Source organism: Camelina sativa, chromosome 9 (assembly GCF_000633955.1).
Source record: "Camelina sativa cultivar DH55 chromosome 9, Cs, whole genome shotgun sequence".
NCBI lineage: Eukaryota > Viridiplantae > Streptophyta > Magnoliopsida > Brassicales > Brassicaceae > Camelina > Camelina sativa.
This window is the reverse complement of record NC_025693.1, coordinates 3490635-3507647: the sequence shown is the minus strand read 5'-3', so window position 1 is coordinate 3507647 and position 17013 is coordinate 3490635. Positions and strand designations below refer to the sequence as shown.

General features: G+C 34.4%; 3 protein-coding genes and 1 long non-coding RNA gene across 8 annotated transcripts; 3 read left to right on the top strand and 1 right to left on the bottom strand.

Moving 5' to 3' along the window:
- Window positions 3806-4889, top strand: LOC104710364. The gene has a single exon (XM_010426944.2). It carries the CDS (start codon window positions 4079-4081, stop codon window positions 4592-4594), a length of 516 nt encoding a protein of 171 aa, XP_010425246.1. The 5' UTR covers window positions 3806-4078; the 3' UTR covers window positions 4595-4889.
- Window positions 5192-7516, bottom strand: LOC104710363 (dihydrolipoyllysine-residue acetyltransferase component 4 of pyruvate dehydrogenase complex, chloroplastic). Its single transcript, XM_010426943.2, has 6 exons — window positions 6503-7516; window positions 6218-6409; window positions 6012-6099; window positions 5858-5928; window positions 5688-5771; window positions 5192-5512 (listed from the first exon to the last, which is right to left on the bottom strand). The coding sequence occupies exons 1-6, from the start codon at window positions 7415-7417 to the stop codon at window positions 5408-5410; spliced, it is 1455 nt and encodes a 484-aa protein (XP_010425245.1). The 5' UTR covers window positions 7418-7516; the 3' UTR covers window positions 5192-5407.
- Window positions 7733-8508, top strand: LOC104710361. Of its 2 annotated transcripts, none has more exons than XM_010426942.2 (3): window positions 7733-7816; window positions 7891-7975; window positions 8141-8508. In XM_010426942.2, exons 1-3 carry the CDS (start codon window positions 7805-7807, stop codon window positions 8383-8385), a joined length of 342 nt encoding a protein of 113 aa, XP_010425244.1. In that variant the 5' UTR covers window positions 7733-7804; the 3' UTR covers window positions 8386-8508. The 2 variants fall into 2 exon arrangements, with proteins under 2 accessions (XP_010425244.1, XP_010425243.1); XM_010426941.2 differs by having other exon boundaries at window positions 8138-8508.
- Window positions 12666-15572, top strand: LOC104710360. 4 transcript variants are annotated; one of them, XR_754995.2, is made up of 9 exons: window positions 12666-12824; window positions 13361-13694; window positions 13996-14077; window positions 14222-14367; window positions 14478-14600; window positions 14782-14826; window positions 14967-15042; window positions 15136-15235; window positions 15333-15572. It is a non-coding gene; the product is annotated as an uncharacterized LOC104710360 (long non-coding RNA). The 4 variants fall into 4 exon arrangements; XR_754994.2 differs by having other exon boundaries at window positions 14682-14826; XR_754996.2 differs by lacking the exon at window positions 13996-14077 and having other exon boundaries at window positions 14682-14826.

Genomic DNA, 17013 nt, shown 5'->3' with positions numbered 1-17013 from the left:
GGAACTAGGATTTTCTCCTGTGGACCTAGTCTCCATAGTCGAACCAAACAGAGGCCAACGATGTCTCCCGCCGACCTGTCAATCACCGGAGATGCTCCTTGGAGCACAAATTTATCGGCTTATTTCGGGCAATCGTCTTTTCCATGTATTAGCTTGGCAAACGGTTCTGAAGCTAGGATTCTCCTCAGTGGACTTAGCTAGTAATGGCACACCTTACTACACTCACCGCAGGATGCCGCCGACGTATCACTCACCGGAGAACCCTGCACCGCAGACCTCTCCGCATCTCTCGGGCGGCCACCACTCTCATCCCTGGCGGCTCTTCATCCTGAAACTAGGGTTTTCCCTAGTGGACCTAGATTTCATGATAGGCCCATTAAGCCAAAACAGGCCTAAGTTCTTCAACTCCCACCAACCCTGCAGTATTAACAAGGTAAAGCCCAATACCTCACTTTCTCTGTGTCTCCTTTGCCGTGTTCTGCTCTGTCTCCTGGTAACCGATGGTCGAAGACTCCATTGGAAAAAGGTAACATCAGTCACGCTTTGGTCTTTCACACACCCTGTATGGAACCTTGCTGCAGTTGTCTTTAGGTATTTGCGGATTGAGTATCATCCTTTGCAATCTTATGGTCTATTTGAGACACCATTGAATTTTCACACCCATCTTTCGCCATCAGTTCTACAGCTCTGGTATGATCTATCCCTGCTTGCGGTAAACCAATGTCAAATCGTGTGTAGAATTCTTAATCTCCTTTGCCAAGGCAATTTTGTGAGAGAAAACCTATCTAGATTGTCATGGGTTTCCAACTGCTCTTTAAAAATCCTGATGCCAGCTCCATTGCTGAATCCTACTGCTCAACAATCATTGAAGTCTTATGGCTTATTAGCTCGGAATTCAACTTGTCAACGGCGTGAGTATGGTTTTAGAGAAATCTTGACCAACACTTCTCCATCGACTTGTTTAGCTAGTTACTTCAATCACCATCTGTTCGCTAAGAACACCTTTTCAACGTCATTAAGTCCTTGCTTGACTATGACCAACTTGTCTACCATTGAGCTACTCATGGAAGACCTCTCAACAAACCTTGATCTCACATGTGGCAACCTGCTATCTAGCTATTGCTTCAAAGCTTTCTTGGACTCTTTGTTGATCTATTTTATCTTTTTTTGTCTGGCATTGGGGAATGCCTCTTTTGTTGTATGGTTTAAACTTTGGATCTTTGAATCCTTTTCCTTGTATTTTGTTTAGAAATGAATGAAATCAAGTGTTTGACAAAAAAAAAAAATCACTGTAAAAAGTCTTCGCATATTTATTAGAAAAACGTTTTGCCAAAGCAGAGAACTTATTTTTAGACAAAAAAAAAGAATTCAAGTTTGGAATTTCTTCTACATTTTGTCTTCTTCTACATTTTGTCCGTTGCTAGTTGGATTGTTCAGTAATAATATCCACAACCATCAACAAGGAACAAAAGAGTAGTTTAAACTTTTAACCATATTTGAAATTTAGATTAATTGAATTTAATTGGTTAGATTCGAGTAGTGCATTAGTGGCTCTATCAATTGAATGACTAGTTTAGTTGGATACTTGGATGAATTCAATTACTTTCGTAAACAACATATGATGTTTGGAGATTGTAATCAGCATCACAATCAAAACCGCTAAACTATATTCGTGGCCAAGATGCGTCTTATCAATAAAATTATAGAGGTCCGATTGGTAAAAGATCATTTTTACAATGTTTTACTTGAGTTAAAAATCAACATATATTGAAATGTTAAAATCTTACTTAATTAGCAAAAAAATATTTTTCGATCAAATTCACTTGGGTATGACTTTGATATAAACTAATGTGGTTGTGTAATTCTGATACCTATAACTATGATGCCTCGTATATGAACGATGGAGTTACCAAGTGCGAGGTTTTCCGATATAAAGCAAATACTTAGAGATACTACTTATATAGTCTATCAAAATTTTCATGACCAAAACTAGCATCTACAAACAACTACTTTAATTATTAGCTTTTGATATTCATATACCAAAACATTCATGTTACTCTTTACACCTAGTTGGATTGGTTGTTCAGATCCGGTCATATTGACATGTGCACACTGTAGAACAGTTGTACTTTCAAAATCATCTAAGTTAATCCAAATTAACATTAAACAAGAATGTTATAGACTGTTTGGTGAGAAAAAAATGATAAAACACAATAAAATTGAAAGTAATATGGCTAAAACGAATAATTGAATAGATTATGATTAGTGATAAATAATTATACTATAAATATATAAGAAAATCTAAAAAGTAAGAAAAGTAAATTATGTTTTTCTTTTTCTAGAAAATCCAAAATAAAAATAATAAAGAGTCAAACTTAAAAAATCAAAGAAAACTAATTATTTTTTGAATATTTAACTAATTTAATTTCTTATTATTTAATTCACTTAAGTTTTCATTCAAACGTTTTTAAAACCGTCTTTAAAATGCTTTTAAATATAACTTATTTTTATTAACTATTAGTTTTTAGCTACAAATATTTTTATAAAAATTATTGAGCGGACCAGAATATATGAAAATTTTGTTTGGATATAAGATTTTAATGTGGCATAATTTAATTATACGGATAAGAGCTTCTCTAATAGTTGCCTCTATATTTTACTCCAAATATAAAGATCTCTAAATATAGAGTACAAGTTTACTCCAATGGTTACTCTATTTCTTACTCTAAAACAATTATTTTAAGTTTGTTATATATTTTTATTTTGTTCTTAATTTCTAAAATAACCTTTTAGTTTCAAAATCTACAAATTATGTCTACTTATTTTATTTTAACCAAAAATCAATAAAATTAAAATTAAACTTGTGGCACTAGTTATGTATTTTGTATTTATCTTTTGTTATGTCATTATATTTTCTAAATTAAATATATGTTATTGTTGTATTTTGAATTTTAAATTTATCCCATAGATTTATTTTAATATAAAATTATATAAATGTAAATTTTTATTACATAACTTTTGTTTAAGTATAAAATGGTAAAATATAATAATTGAGGGATTACTTTGTAAATAAAAAATTTATACTCTAAAAATAGAGAAATGAATAATGTTACTTCAATTGGAGATGATTTTACTCCAAATATAGAGTTTGGAATAAGATATAGAGTACTTGGAGATGCTTGAATGCCTCTAGATTATATTTGACTTTCTAAAAAAAAAAAGCAATTATACAGATTTTTTTTATCTTACGTGAATGCAATTATGCAAGCTTTTAAAAAGTAATAACACTGCAAACTAAATCCTCTAATATAATTTAGAGTAATAGAGGAATAATATATAAAAAGCTAGAAAAAATTAGTTAAAATTTTTTTTAATAAAAAATAAATCTTTAATCGAAAGTAAGATTTGTTCTCATGAATTAGATTTGGCGATGATACTTAAGGATGGTGGTGGAGATTTAAGGTGGGAAGTTTTGTGTACTTGATATTGCTTTATGTACTCTCTCACGTGATGTGTTGTACAATTCTACATGTTCTTTGTTCTCTAATATTGTAACGTTTTTCTTTAAATCTTTTTTTGTAACATTATATATCACTTTGAATATTGTAACTTTTTTTTTTAGGTCGTCAACACTATATATATATATATATATATATATATTTTGGTAAAATATTCTTTTTCCTTTAAATATTGAATATGCTCTCAGAGACTCTGAGGAGCCGAACCTAACTCTGATCGAGCATGTTTATGTCCACTGTCCTGCAAGCTACCAGACTTCGACTCTGATTTCAAACCAATTTTGTAACGTTCAGAAAATTTAGAAAACGACATCTGAAATTAATAATAAAAAATAAAAATCAAAAACATTTTGTTTGATCACGCGCTATCTCTTTCACTTTACCGACCTTTTTTTTGATATCCTCCACTTTCTTCTCTTTGTCTCCAACTATAAAATCTCGAGTTTCCTTTCTTCCCGATTCTGCACCCATAATCTCACGCTAATTACAACATTTGCCACTCATTAAAACCGTACCATCTAAACCAAAAAGCGGTAAACCGTACCGGTTGTTGTAAAGCTATGGTCATGGAGGAGAGGCTCACTAGGACTGACTCGGTCGGGAAGAAACGAGTCAGAGAAGATGAGTTAGGCCTTGATGACTCGCCGGATGTGAAGCGGTTGAGAGACGATTTGTTCAATGACTCGGAGAACGACCCAGCGGTTCAAGATCTTGACTCAGTCATGAAGAGCTTCGAAGATGAGTTGTCGAACACCACGACGACGGTGCAGCAAGGCTCTGCCGAGACTCAACCGGATCTTGGTTATCTTTTTGAAGCTTCTGACGATGAGCTGGGTTTACCTCCACCGCCTCTGCAACCGCCGACGCTTTGTACGGAGGAGACGGTGACGGAGTTGCTACGGGCTTCGTCTGATTCATCTGAGCTCGGCGAGTTATCTGGGTTTGAAATTGAGGATCATGTTACTACGGATTTTGGAACTTGCGATCTTGGTGATGGGCTTTTCGAATATTCCGATGTTTGTTTGGATTCCGGCGATCTGTTTTCATGGCGGCCGGAGTTTTTACCGGCGGAGTAATTCTGGAGTTTTTTTATTTATAAAAAGCATGTCACGAAACGGTGGCGTTTACCTCGCTTTTTTTTTTTCTTTTTTTCTTTGCTCTCTATCTATCATGTATTTAGGGATCTGATATGTTTTGTTAAGTTATTAGGATTAGAAAAATCAGATGTTTAGTAGAGGAAAATGGCTTAGATTAGTTTATATAAGTATCAATATGTTTATTTACTCCCTTTTTCAAGGATTTGTTCATATTTAGTGGACATCTTCATGCTTTGTTTAGCTGTTGTTTAATTTTAAAAATCTTATTATCCCAGAGATCAGAATCTGAGATGACCACATCTGGGTTAATTATTGGTAAATTATATGTCTAATCTGTAATAATATGCAGCTAAAGTTGGTAAGACGTTTCAAACAGTAATCACAATGTTTCAACCAAGTTATCAATTTGGGATTTGAGAATTGAGTGATTTGCTCGCTTACAAGCTGTGTAAGGCGTTACATGGGGAAAAGTATAACATTCGGACTATATTGACTAAAAGGCCCATTAAAGAGATGCCAGGTAATGGGCCACATCTGGCTATTCTCTTTTCCTAGAGCCTGTGTGGTCTGAGTGACTGGCGAACAGTTTAAACCAGAAATTATTTGTGTAAAGTAAAACCCAAAATGATAATTCCGGACACCCAAATTACAGATACAACAAAAGCGAAAGAAAGAAAATATCCAAAAGAAGTATAACAATAAGAACAATGGAGATTTAAAAATTTTACTTGAGAAAAAATGGCTTAGGAAATTTGGAAACTGATTTTGTCATTTCGTGTTCGGTGGGGAGTCTTATAAGGTCAAACTATCTGGATTCTCAATGATCTTTGCAAAGGTTTGTAAGAAAGCTGCCAAGTCAGCTCCGTAGACAATGCGATGATCTGCAGTCACATTCACCTGCCAAACCAAATAAATTCAAACTTAATCTTACTTTAAAGAAGCTCCTACATATAATAAAGCTATAGCTCATGAGAATCCAATCAATCAAGCAGGTTCACCAAACCAATCAAGCAGGTTCTTAATCAGGATCAAATCAGTTTTTGTTCCATGTGAAAGTTAAAGTCAAACTTACCACCATTCTGTTTTTCACACTGAAGAATCCATCCTTGTCAGCAACTACAGTTGGCTTCGACCCTCCAACAGCCATAATTGCACCCTAGAGATTTTGAGAACAACAAGATAAGTAGATATAGCTTGTAATCACTGATCATAAAGAGGCAAATTCATTTTTCTTTCATATACCTGTCCTGGCGGAAGAATAGCATCAAATCTATCCACTCCAAACATACCAAGATTCGATAAAGTGAAAGTTCCTGCATCCCATACATAAATATCTTTAATCACAATCCTTAAACACGATTCACATGTGTATCATCTGAAAAGTAAAGAAGAGTACCAGAGTTGTATTCATGGGGTTGCAGTTGCTTGCTTCTAGCTTTCCCTACCAGCTCTTTCCATTTTTGGGATAACAAGTACAAATCCAACTATTAAAAAAACCAACATGACTCAGCACATTCAGTTAATCAAACCAGCTTAAGACTATATCTCTGTTCAATCACAACCTAGCTACTTCCTTCCAAGAACTACATTACATTTGGTTACCTTATCTGCATCTTGTAGAACAGGCGTAATCAAACCGCCATTAATAGCAACCGCCACAGCAACGTTAATGTTAGCATTGTAACTAAAACTCTTCCCATCTTTGCAGCTTGCATTCACCACAGGATGCTGAGCCAGAGCCATCCCTGCAGCTTTAGCCAATAAAGCAGTCATCGTTACACCCTTTGGTTTCACCTGTAAACAAAAGCAGTGATTTAAGCATTCGCTTCACACAATACAACATACAGAACAATGTGTGTTTCCATGTTTCATTCAATTCAATCCCACCTTCTCGTATAGTGCATCGAGAGCATCAGTGTTCACAGGGTAACCAACACGGAATGTAGGAACAGAGAGACTCTCAATCATATTCTTCGATACTGCAGATTGCATTGCTGTGAAAGGTACAATGCTTGAATCAGGCAATAGAGGAGGCAAATTGGTGGCTGTTGTAGCTTTTCCATTCACCGCTGCAGGAGGAGGAGGAGGTGGTGGTGCCACGGAGGATTTAGACGGAGCAATTCCTGCCGCCGTCTCCACGTCAGTAGCTGTAACCCTACCGAATGGTCCAGTTCCAGCAATGGATCCAATATCAACCTTATGCTGTTTAGCAAGCTTCTTAGCATAAGGTGTCGCTACAGTCTTCCTCGGACCATCCGCGACAGCTGTCACCGGAGTTGGTTGAGCGATCGCCGGAGCAGGAGATGAAGTAACCGGAGGAGGAGATGTAGCAACAGCCTCCGCCGCAGAAGAAGAAGAAGATGATTTCGAAGCTGCTTTAGTCTTAGCTTCTTCGATCTCAGCTTCAGTCTCAGCTAACAATCCAATCGCAGCACCAACCGGAGCTGTTTCACCTTCTCCGACGACGATTGCGGCGAGGTAACCGTCGTAGAACGTTTCAACATCCATATCAGCTTTATCAGATTCAACAACCACAACACTCTCTCCTTTCGCGAGTTTCTCGCCTTCGGTTTTGATCCACGACACGATTTTGCCTTCCGTCATGGTTGATGATAACGCCGGCATGAAAATTTCGCGAATCTTTGATCGGACGGTCATTACACGGCGGTGAGAGGACGGAGGAATCGAGGAGCGGAAGACGACGCTGCGGATGGATGGGGATACTGAGGAAGCGAATGAAATGTTGGATTTGGAATTGGTTAGTGAAGCTGTTGATAAGAACGAAGATGAAGAAACCGCCATTGTTGAATCACAGAGATAGAGTGAGACAGAGAGATCTGAGAGAGAGAGATTTAGAGAGAGTGAAGTGGACGGAGAAGACGAGGTCGAAGTTCGTTAAGCGTCTTCACCTACATTTGTATCTACCATGTTGGAATTTTAATAACCGATAAATAATTAAACCGGGTCGATTTTAATTTCCGGTTTACGTTTAACCATCTAGAAACAAAGCAAAGCAATGTCATTAGATGCTTCTCAATGGACATTAGGTAACATAACAAAACTGGTTTTGTTATATATCTTCTCTGCTCTACCAAAGTTAGAGAATCAGATTCCAAAATCACAATTTATAAGTAATCTTTGTGTTTTCTTAGCACCAAAACATATCATACAACATTGCTCTTTTGTCCCATGTCGGAAAAGGTTTGTTATTTTTTTTCTTATTAACAATACTTTGTTTGGATTGTGTTATAATTTGTTTTGTTGGTGAAATGCAGAGGCAATGTTGTGTTGTGATGAGGGTTAACTTGGATTGCAATGCTTGTTGTAGAAAAGCTAGGAGGATTATCATCAATATGAAAGGTTGGTATATTTTGGCTATATAAAATAATATGTGGAATGAAATGAGCCAAGAAATATTGTATACTAGAAGAAGTTAAGTTCAACTGAATAGCTGAAAAAACGAATTATTGAAATTTTTTTGAATGTTAATACATGTTTTGGATACTTTTGTTTTGTATGAAGAGGTTGATACACACATGATCAGCAAAAAGGAACGTCAAGTAATCATTTGCGGACGATTTAGACCATCGGATGTTGTAGTTAAACTGCAAAAGAAGATGAAACGGAGGGTTGAGATTCTCGAAATTGAAGATCTCTCCGGTGGCCATGGAGGAGGAGAAGAAGGACAACACGAGCAAGAGCCACCATATGAACAGCCGTATGAATATTCTCAACAACCTGATCACTTTACCACACCGTTGTTGTGTTAGTAATTATCAAAATATTTCGTTTGTTTTTTTAATTAACCAATTGCATAAATATATTTACACAAAATTGTATAAAACTATAAAGAATTACAATTGTGTATATTATTACCAACAGTTCACCACACCATTATTGTCTTAGTTATCTATAATTTGTTTGTTATTTTTCTCTTTTTTTAGATTTTACTGTATTTATCATAATATAGAAAAAGATTAATTTAGGAAAAATCGTATTTATTCATGAATTTTATGTCTTCTTTATTTCTACCATACCAAAAAGAATAAAAATATTTACATTTCTATATGATTTGTGTGTAAGAGTTTAAAAAGATTTAATATATCGCATATTTTAGCACTAGTAATTTGGACTCCAATGTCGAAATTGTTTTTATTTTCTACCCATTTTTTTAACTACGTAAATATATGTAGGGTGTATTCAACCTAATATTCCAAGTGATTTTAGTTTTCATGAGATTTTTAAATAATTTTGATGATTTTAGGGAGGTTGATATGATTTATTGTAAAATTCTTTCAAATCCCACCTAAAACCATGAGATTTGGATTTCTGTATTTTTAATTAAAGAAATACTCTCAAATCCTCTAGAATCCCAAAATTCATTAAAATCGAAATCTACAGACTGTTTTGAATAACAATGAATTTTAAGATAGTTTTTAAAGGCCAATTGACAAAAATAGCATCATTTTTAGTTTTTGTTCCAAACTTAGCACACACTCCTTAATATGACAAAATTAGCACAACTTAATATTTTGGAGAATTATTATTAAAAATAATAAAACAGAAAAATATATAAAAAACGCAGCAATCGTCGTCTTCCTTATACACAAAACTAAAAAGTTTCCCTTTCCTTCCCGGCTTCTCCTCTCTCGTTGCAACACTTCTTCAATCTCAGATTTTAAACACAAGTCATGCTTGATTTTGGATTATGGATGTGAATCTCGATTCTCCATTATCGGATCTGGATTCAATTCTTAGATCTGATTGCTTTATCCGATTGAAACTAGTATGCCTACGCCATGTTTAATTTTCTTGTACGCTTTACTTCCACTTTTTCAATGTTTATTGGAACTAACGAGTACTAGATTTTGGTTAATTTCAGGGGGAAGTTCATATAAAGTCACGGTAAGCAATATAATCTCCGACTTTTTCTCCAGCATAATCAAATCGAAACAGTTCGTGGCGATTTGTGATTGCTTAGGTCTGATTGCTTTGTCCAATTGAAACCTCTGTTGTGATTAACTTTTTTTCTAATTTTCAGAAAGTTTCAAACTTTCAGTAGATTGGATGATTTGTGATTTGGGTCTCTCAACTTCCAAAACCGGTAAGCTTCTCTTCCACCTTTTCTATGTTCATTGGATTTAACGAGTAAAAGATATATATGAAATTCAGGAAAGCTTATCTGAACTTCAGGACGACCTTCATAAGCATAGTTATAGACTATGATTTGATTAGTTAGTTCTCGATTAGTCTATTTAAGATTCTCCTTTGTTAGTTAACCTTGCTTCTCTTAGATTGTATATGAATCTTAATTTATAATAAATTCCTTCTAAGCTTCCCAAACATATACTACTCAATAGCTTGATTTCGTTGTATATCAAGTGTTTGTTTGCATATTCTGTTCTAATTGTTCTGAGTTAACCATGTGTGCTAGTTTTGCTTTGCTACTTAAGACACACTAAAGTATTTGGGAATTTTATCTATTTTCTTTACAGAATGCAAGAGTTATCTATTATTGATGGTTTTGCGGAGATAAATGATAGCTTAGCCAAGATGGGGTTTTGCTACATCCAACATCACGCCCAAAATGCAGCACCAAATCTTCTTAATCTCAGCGTCAACATTTTGGAGAAGTCCCATGAAACATGCTTGCATACCGAAGACTTGGAAGATTCTACAGCCATGGTGAAATCAATGAAAAAGTGTGGTTCACCTATCATCTATATCTGTTGTTAGACATCTATGATGGTTGTGAAACAACATTTTATATTGTTTTGGTACTCATTTGATGTTTATGCACTATAAGAATGTCAAAGATTAGATTTAGAAACACATATATTTAAATTTAGAAACACAGAATGTGCACTATAAGGAATTCCTTGAATTTCATGATGACTTTCATTAAAAAGTTTAGATTTCCAAACATCAGAATGTGCACAACCATGAAATCATTATGCCTCACTAATGGAGTAATCTACTAATATTTGACACATTGATCCAAAATACACAAAACAATATATTTAGAAACACATATATTTAAATTTATGAAGGGTTCAATAATATTTAGGAATCACTTCTTGAAATTCAGGATAGTCTTCATAAAAATAATAGTTAAAAAAAGATTACATATCTAAAGTATTCTTGATTAAATTCAGGATGGTTTTGGGTGCTCCACCATGGAACATCTTGTTCATCATCAACTCTATGTTTCTTCTTTCGAACAACATACTCAACTTCATTACACCGTTTCTTTCTTCTTTGCTGAAATCAATATGTAAACAAAAAAAAACCCACGTTACAATGAAACACATCAAATATATCACATACTTCTCCAACACAAGACGCAAGATAATTCTATTTTGTAAAGAAATATTTCAAAGACATCACAGACAAATACTAAAATACTTCATAAGATCCATTCACGAAGGTCTTCCTAATATTTATGAACCCCTTCTGAATTTTAGACAAGGCTTAATTCCAATCATTGTTTGTGTGAGAAACTCTATGATGATTAACATATGAATGAAATTCCAAAGTAATAAGCAAACAGACCTCTAACAATAACACTAGCAGTTACCATTCTCATAAAACTATTCCAAATTTGTCTAGCTTAAATGGATGGGACAGTTCTAAGATTGAAACTTCTTCAAAAAAAAAACTCATACCAGTACAAGACGAACACAAATTTGAGTTGAACTAAGTTAAGTCGTTGTTGTTTTCTAGAATATAAAACAAAAGCCTCAAATAGAAGAAGTAAAAGAAAGAAACAAACCTCATTTCAATTCTCAGGAAGTTCAACTTCACAATCTTGAATCTTGTTGAATATCCTTTGGATCTTTACCATTCACAATAGACCCAACAGAAACACAAGTCCCCAAGATCTCTCTCACTAAACCACTCAATTCCTTATGAGTGGCCTTATGATCCTTGCGATCTCAATCACATCACCAAACATTATGCTTAATGTTCTCCACCTTCTCCAGCTCTTTTAACGTCGTCATGACCAGCGCTGCTGCCGACAAAACCATTGTGACTTTCACATGACGAATATGTACCCAATAGCATCGCTGCCGACGGTTCAACACCATTAGCCTCTATCTAATTCGACCTCAAAGCAAAATTTTGAGAGATTTTATCGAATCCACATTCATAAAAAGTAGATCTAACCAAAAATGCAGGGGAGAAGAACACAATCTCATGACGATTCGTTTCGGGTTAAAGGGGACAAGGAGGAGCTCGTGAGAACCAGCAATGAGAATTAGGTAATCTCCGGTGAGAACAAGAGAATTGGGGCTATCTCCATTTTAGATATTTCGTGAGAGGTTAGATAAAAGAGACGACATGAAACAAAGAAATTATATCAATTATTTCTTATTTTTTAGATTTTTTTTAATTATTATGTTAATTAGTAAATNCATTAGCCTCTCTCTAATTCGACCTCAAAGCAAAATTTTGAGAGATTTTATCGAATCCACATTCTTAAAAAGTAGATCTAACCAAAAATGCAGGGGAGAAGAACACAATCTCATGACGATTCGTTTCGGGTTAAAGGGGACAAGGAAAAGCTCGTGAGAACCAACAATGAGAATTGGGTAATCTTCGGTGAGAACACGATAATTGGGGCTATCTCCATTTTAGATCTTTCGTGAGAGGTTAGATAAAAGAGACGACATGAAACAAAGAAATTATATAATTATTTCTTATTTTTTAGATTTTTCTTAATTATTATGTTAATTAGTAAATGCTAGTTTTGGAATATTTGAGAAGGTGTGCTAACTTTGGAAGAAAAACTTAAAAGTGTGCTATTCTAGGGTATTTCTCTTTTCTAAATCATTAATTCAAGGGAAATTAACTAGAATATTACATAAAAGTAGGTTTATTACTATAACAACACGTTATGATTTTAGACTTACTCAAACAACACAGAAAAGTTTGATTATTACTTTTAAACCAGGGTTGTGTGTTTTATTACGGTTTATGCCATTTATAATTAAATTTGGTCTTAAAAAAACTTGAGATATTATGCTCTTGCTCTTGTTTCCCTGTTTTTGTTTTTCTTTTGAATTGATGTTTGTTTGATTTTTGTCAAATCCAACACCACCGCTACTTCTTCTCTCCTCTTCCTCCGGCTTCGTCCTCTCCACACCACCGATGCTTCTCTCCTCTTCCTCTGGCCTCGTCCTCTGTTCTCTCGCCTCCGTCGTCTCAGGTAAATCTCCCCTGCATCACCAATCTTCCAGTTCTAGAACATCGCTGGTCTTAATTGTTGCTTGGGTTCAAAATCATTTGCTTTTTAAACCTCAGGTTTGATGTATAGTCTCAAAAAAATTTGGGGTATTCATTTATGGTTGTTTCTCGATATTGATTTTGAATTTTAAAACTAGTAATCCTGTGTGATTTAAATTGTTCCTATGATTACGTTATCCTTCATAAGATATATATTAATTTGGATTTGGTGAGCGTGCATTCATTGTCTTTGTCTATCCTGGGATAATTAATCATTTGCTGATTAATTTGGTGATTTGGATTATACAAAGTTTAAACTACTTTGTCTATATATATTTGGCTCATTCATATATTTTAATCACAAAGCCAAATACGTTATTCCACACCTGTGATAGAGAAGATATATATTAATGTACAAATCCTAGTATTACGTCTGTTGTTGATTCATTTGGAGTTCGCTTTGGCTTCAGTTAGTTATAATTTATCTTGATTTGAGTAAGATCATATTAACTGCTACAGATGACATCAAAAACAAAGCGACTACAGACAGCCAACTACCATGCCAGTGTGACACAAGATTCATCTCACACACAGCCCAGTTTCAGGCCAACTACCATGCCGCCGGGAGCTACCATGCCACCAGGCGCTACTGGTGTATCTTCTAATGGTCCTACCATGCCACCAGGAGCTACTGGCTTGTCTTCTAATGGTGCTACCATGCCCCCGAGAGCTAACATGCCACCAGGAGCTACTGATGGAGCTAACTGTATCCCAACTTGAAGCTGTTGATGGAGCTGCTGATGGATCGCCACTTCCTTCTCACACTCATCTCATCAACCAAACATTTTTGGAGGTTAGTTCGATTGCTTAAATCTTTTGGAATTTGGGTTTCTTTGCAGCTCAATAGTTCATTTTTGGAGGTTAGTTCGATTGTTTTACTCTCTCTTTGTTACATTACGAGCTCTATATTATATTTGCTTGTGTTGTTTTGGCTGGAGGAATTACTTATTTTATTTTTTAAACCCACTTACATATATGAATATGTGTTATTGTGATTATGAGAATATGTTGAATGTGGGTACAAAATTTCTTAAACATCATCACTTTAAGTGGTATCTGCAGTCAACGCTTATCCTATATGTTTGTGGTTGTAGAAAGCATCATTGCTTAATGTCAGTAATCAAAGTTGTGAACTTCTCACGCCAGAGTTATGGGTTTGTGTTGTTTTGCTTATGGGTAAGAACATATAATGGTTAAGAAGACCTTTGCAGTGTAGTTTATGAGATATTTGGATTAGTCTTCCTTCCTGAAACTACAACATTTGATTTGGTTTTATACCTTAGGCCTCGTTAACCCATTCTTTCTATTTGGATTTTTCAGGACTACCCAAAGCTCTGATGATAATGATAATGCAGTTCTACTTGGTCTTTAGGATACATGTGTGAAGTCAAGTGATTGCTCATGTTGGAGATAAATTTGCAGGATGGTCACTTGGAGGCAACATTCTTGTTAACTGTTTGGGTCAGGTTAGTTATCTTAACCCATGAGTTTGAAATTCATGTATGTAGGTAAATTTGAATCACTTGGTCCTTTTTTTTTATGTATCTGATTTGATCTAATGATATGTGAGTGATAGGTTCTGAGATAGATTCCGTTATGGTTTTATTTTGTATTCATTACACGGGAACTTTGTTGGACGGGACAAAGTTTGATTCAAGCCGTGACAGAGGAACTCCTCTCAAATTTACTCTTGTCCAAGGTAAATTGGAAATTATTTGTTGTTATCTGATTTTAGATTAAGCTTTAGGATAGTGTAGTGATGCTTGGCTATATCTGGAAGGCTGGAAGCTCTAGCCTGTGGTCACTTTTGAGGCTGGTTTTGTGTGAGGATTTGTGGTTATTTGTTCATGTTGAGGCTCATGTTGGAGATAAATTTGCAGGATGGTCTCTAGGAGCCAATAATTTTTTTTAACTATTTGGGTCAGGTTAGTTAGCTTAACCCATGAGTCCGATGTATGCTGCTTCAATACTTTAGTACTTGACTGCAGAGTACCTAACTGCAGAAAGTGAAGAGGCTTGTTCTTAACAGTTGTTTTCTTTTTTATATGTTGTCCTCTCGTTGAAGATAATGGATGCAAAAGGAGAGAACTCATTAGCATTGTTTCCAGCTAACTTTCGTGAGAGCATGTGGACCAGACGAGGTAAATAAATTTCGTGTTTTTATCAAGACAATGTTACTTGATTCTTCTCTCAGGCTTGAAGTTTGAGATGGTGTTTGATGTTTGTTGCTACAGGAAAGGAAAAGTCACAAGAGTTTGGTAGCAAAGTTACATCTATTGTCTCTAAAGTTCTCTTCTTTGAGCAAGTCTGTCTCCTTCAAAAGTCTCCGGAATGGTAAAAAAAAAGCTTCTTTCTTTTCTTCTGCATGATTATGAATGGCATCTATATTTTCAGCACCATAGCTCATGTCTGCCTTCTTGTTGTTCTTCAGGTATATATATATATATAAGCTTCTGAGGATATGCTTGAAGATGATGTAGCTTCAAACAAAGCAATAGGACCCTTTGGTTCGAACATGTTGAGAACTTGATCAGTTTAGGACATGACTTTGTGTTTTTTTTATGGCTTGGTTTGATGGTTACATCTTCTCTTCTAGAGTTCATGCTTGTGATGTGTTCACTTTGTATGATTTGGATCTTTTATGAAAAAGCATTGGTATTTTATGATTGTTTTTGTTGGCTTTAGATTTTTACAAATTTCTCAAGACTTGTGTTATGTATGAACTGCTAGTTGGTTTATGAAATGATGTATTTCTTTAAGAATGAAGTAATAATAGTAGAGATGTTTGAGAAAAGAAGTGTAGCTTAATGAAGTAATAGATGAGAAATAATATCTACTTAGAAGCTATAAGGAGTAGAAGATGGAGCCTTTGCAGAAGATAAAAGAGTTGCAACAGAGACGGAGGGACTGAGATTTGTTTGGTTGTAATTAATAGAATTTTAGGGTGAATGTGAGGTTTTATGTATAACTAGATCATTTAGGTAGAAAATTTTAGTATAATTTGAACTACTTGGTGCAACTATACTAGAGCTATTAAAATAAATTTAAATATAGATCATGTGAAAACGAATAAAAAATAAACTTTTGGCGGTGGGATATTCATTTAAAATCATCACAAGTGTGGTAAAATGAACCAAAGACAACAGGATATTAGTAAAAATTTATTTGGTATACCATAATTATACATAGTTGTCCAGTTGTATTCTCAAATTCATAGTTGAACTTTTGCATTTTTTTCGTATTTCCAGTTGGACTATAATATAAATTATTAATTAGCAGTTGACCACAAGATTTATCAGTATTAATTAGCATCTACAAGGTTTTCATAACACAATGTTCATAAAAACTTGGGTTTCACCTCTTTTGCTTCATTTGAGGTGATCACTTACTAAGTCTTCCTTATACTATAAAGAGTGTTTTATGTGAAAACGATAGTATGTATTAGAAAATGATTAATTCTTGTATTGTTGATTAAACATAGTTCTTTAATAGTTCAATATGTAAAGAAATTCGTATAAACCTTAATTATCATTTTCATATTTTAAATATAAATGCAAATCTAAATATATATTTAGTTGTACCTAGTTGAACTGAGTATTATATATTTATGTTATCTAAATATTATCCTCTATAGTTAAAATGTAATTTTGTGTGGTTATTGTTCATTACCTCTCGAAAATATAATAAATAAATAAACAATTACGAATTACATAGGTTGTTCTAGTAACATCTCTTACTTTTTCTAGTAACATCTCTTACTTGTTCCATTTCCGGTGAACAACAACGACAATATTAGCTAGAGTTGTAGAAGAAGATATGTTGAAGATGACTACAAAATTACAATAATATTGTTCATTAAAACAGATTTATGGACCTACACTAAGCAAAAGAACGTTATGTACGTACACTAATCTCAAGAACATTATCTATGTATAAGTTCATATGTACGTATACGTTTATATGTACGTACACGTTCGATTTTAGGTTTAATGAACCCGAAATTACCATAATATCCTCGTCTTCTATCTCTAACATACGACTGAAAACCCTAATTTCCCCTGCCTCACTTTATTTTTTCACGACTTATGTCTATTTTTTTGGTTTCACTTGTG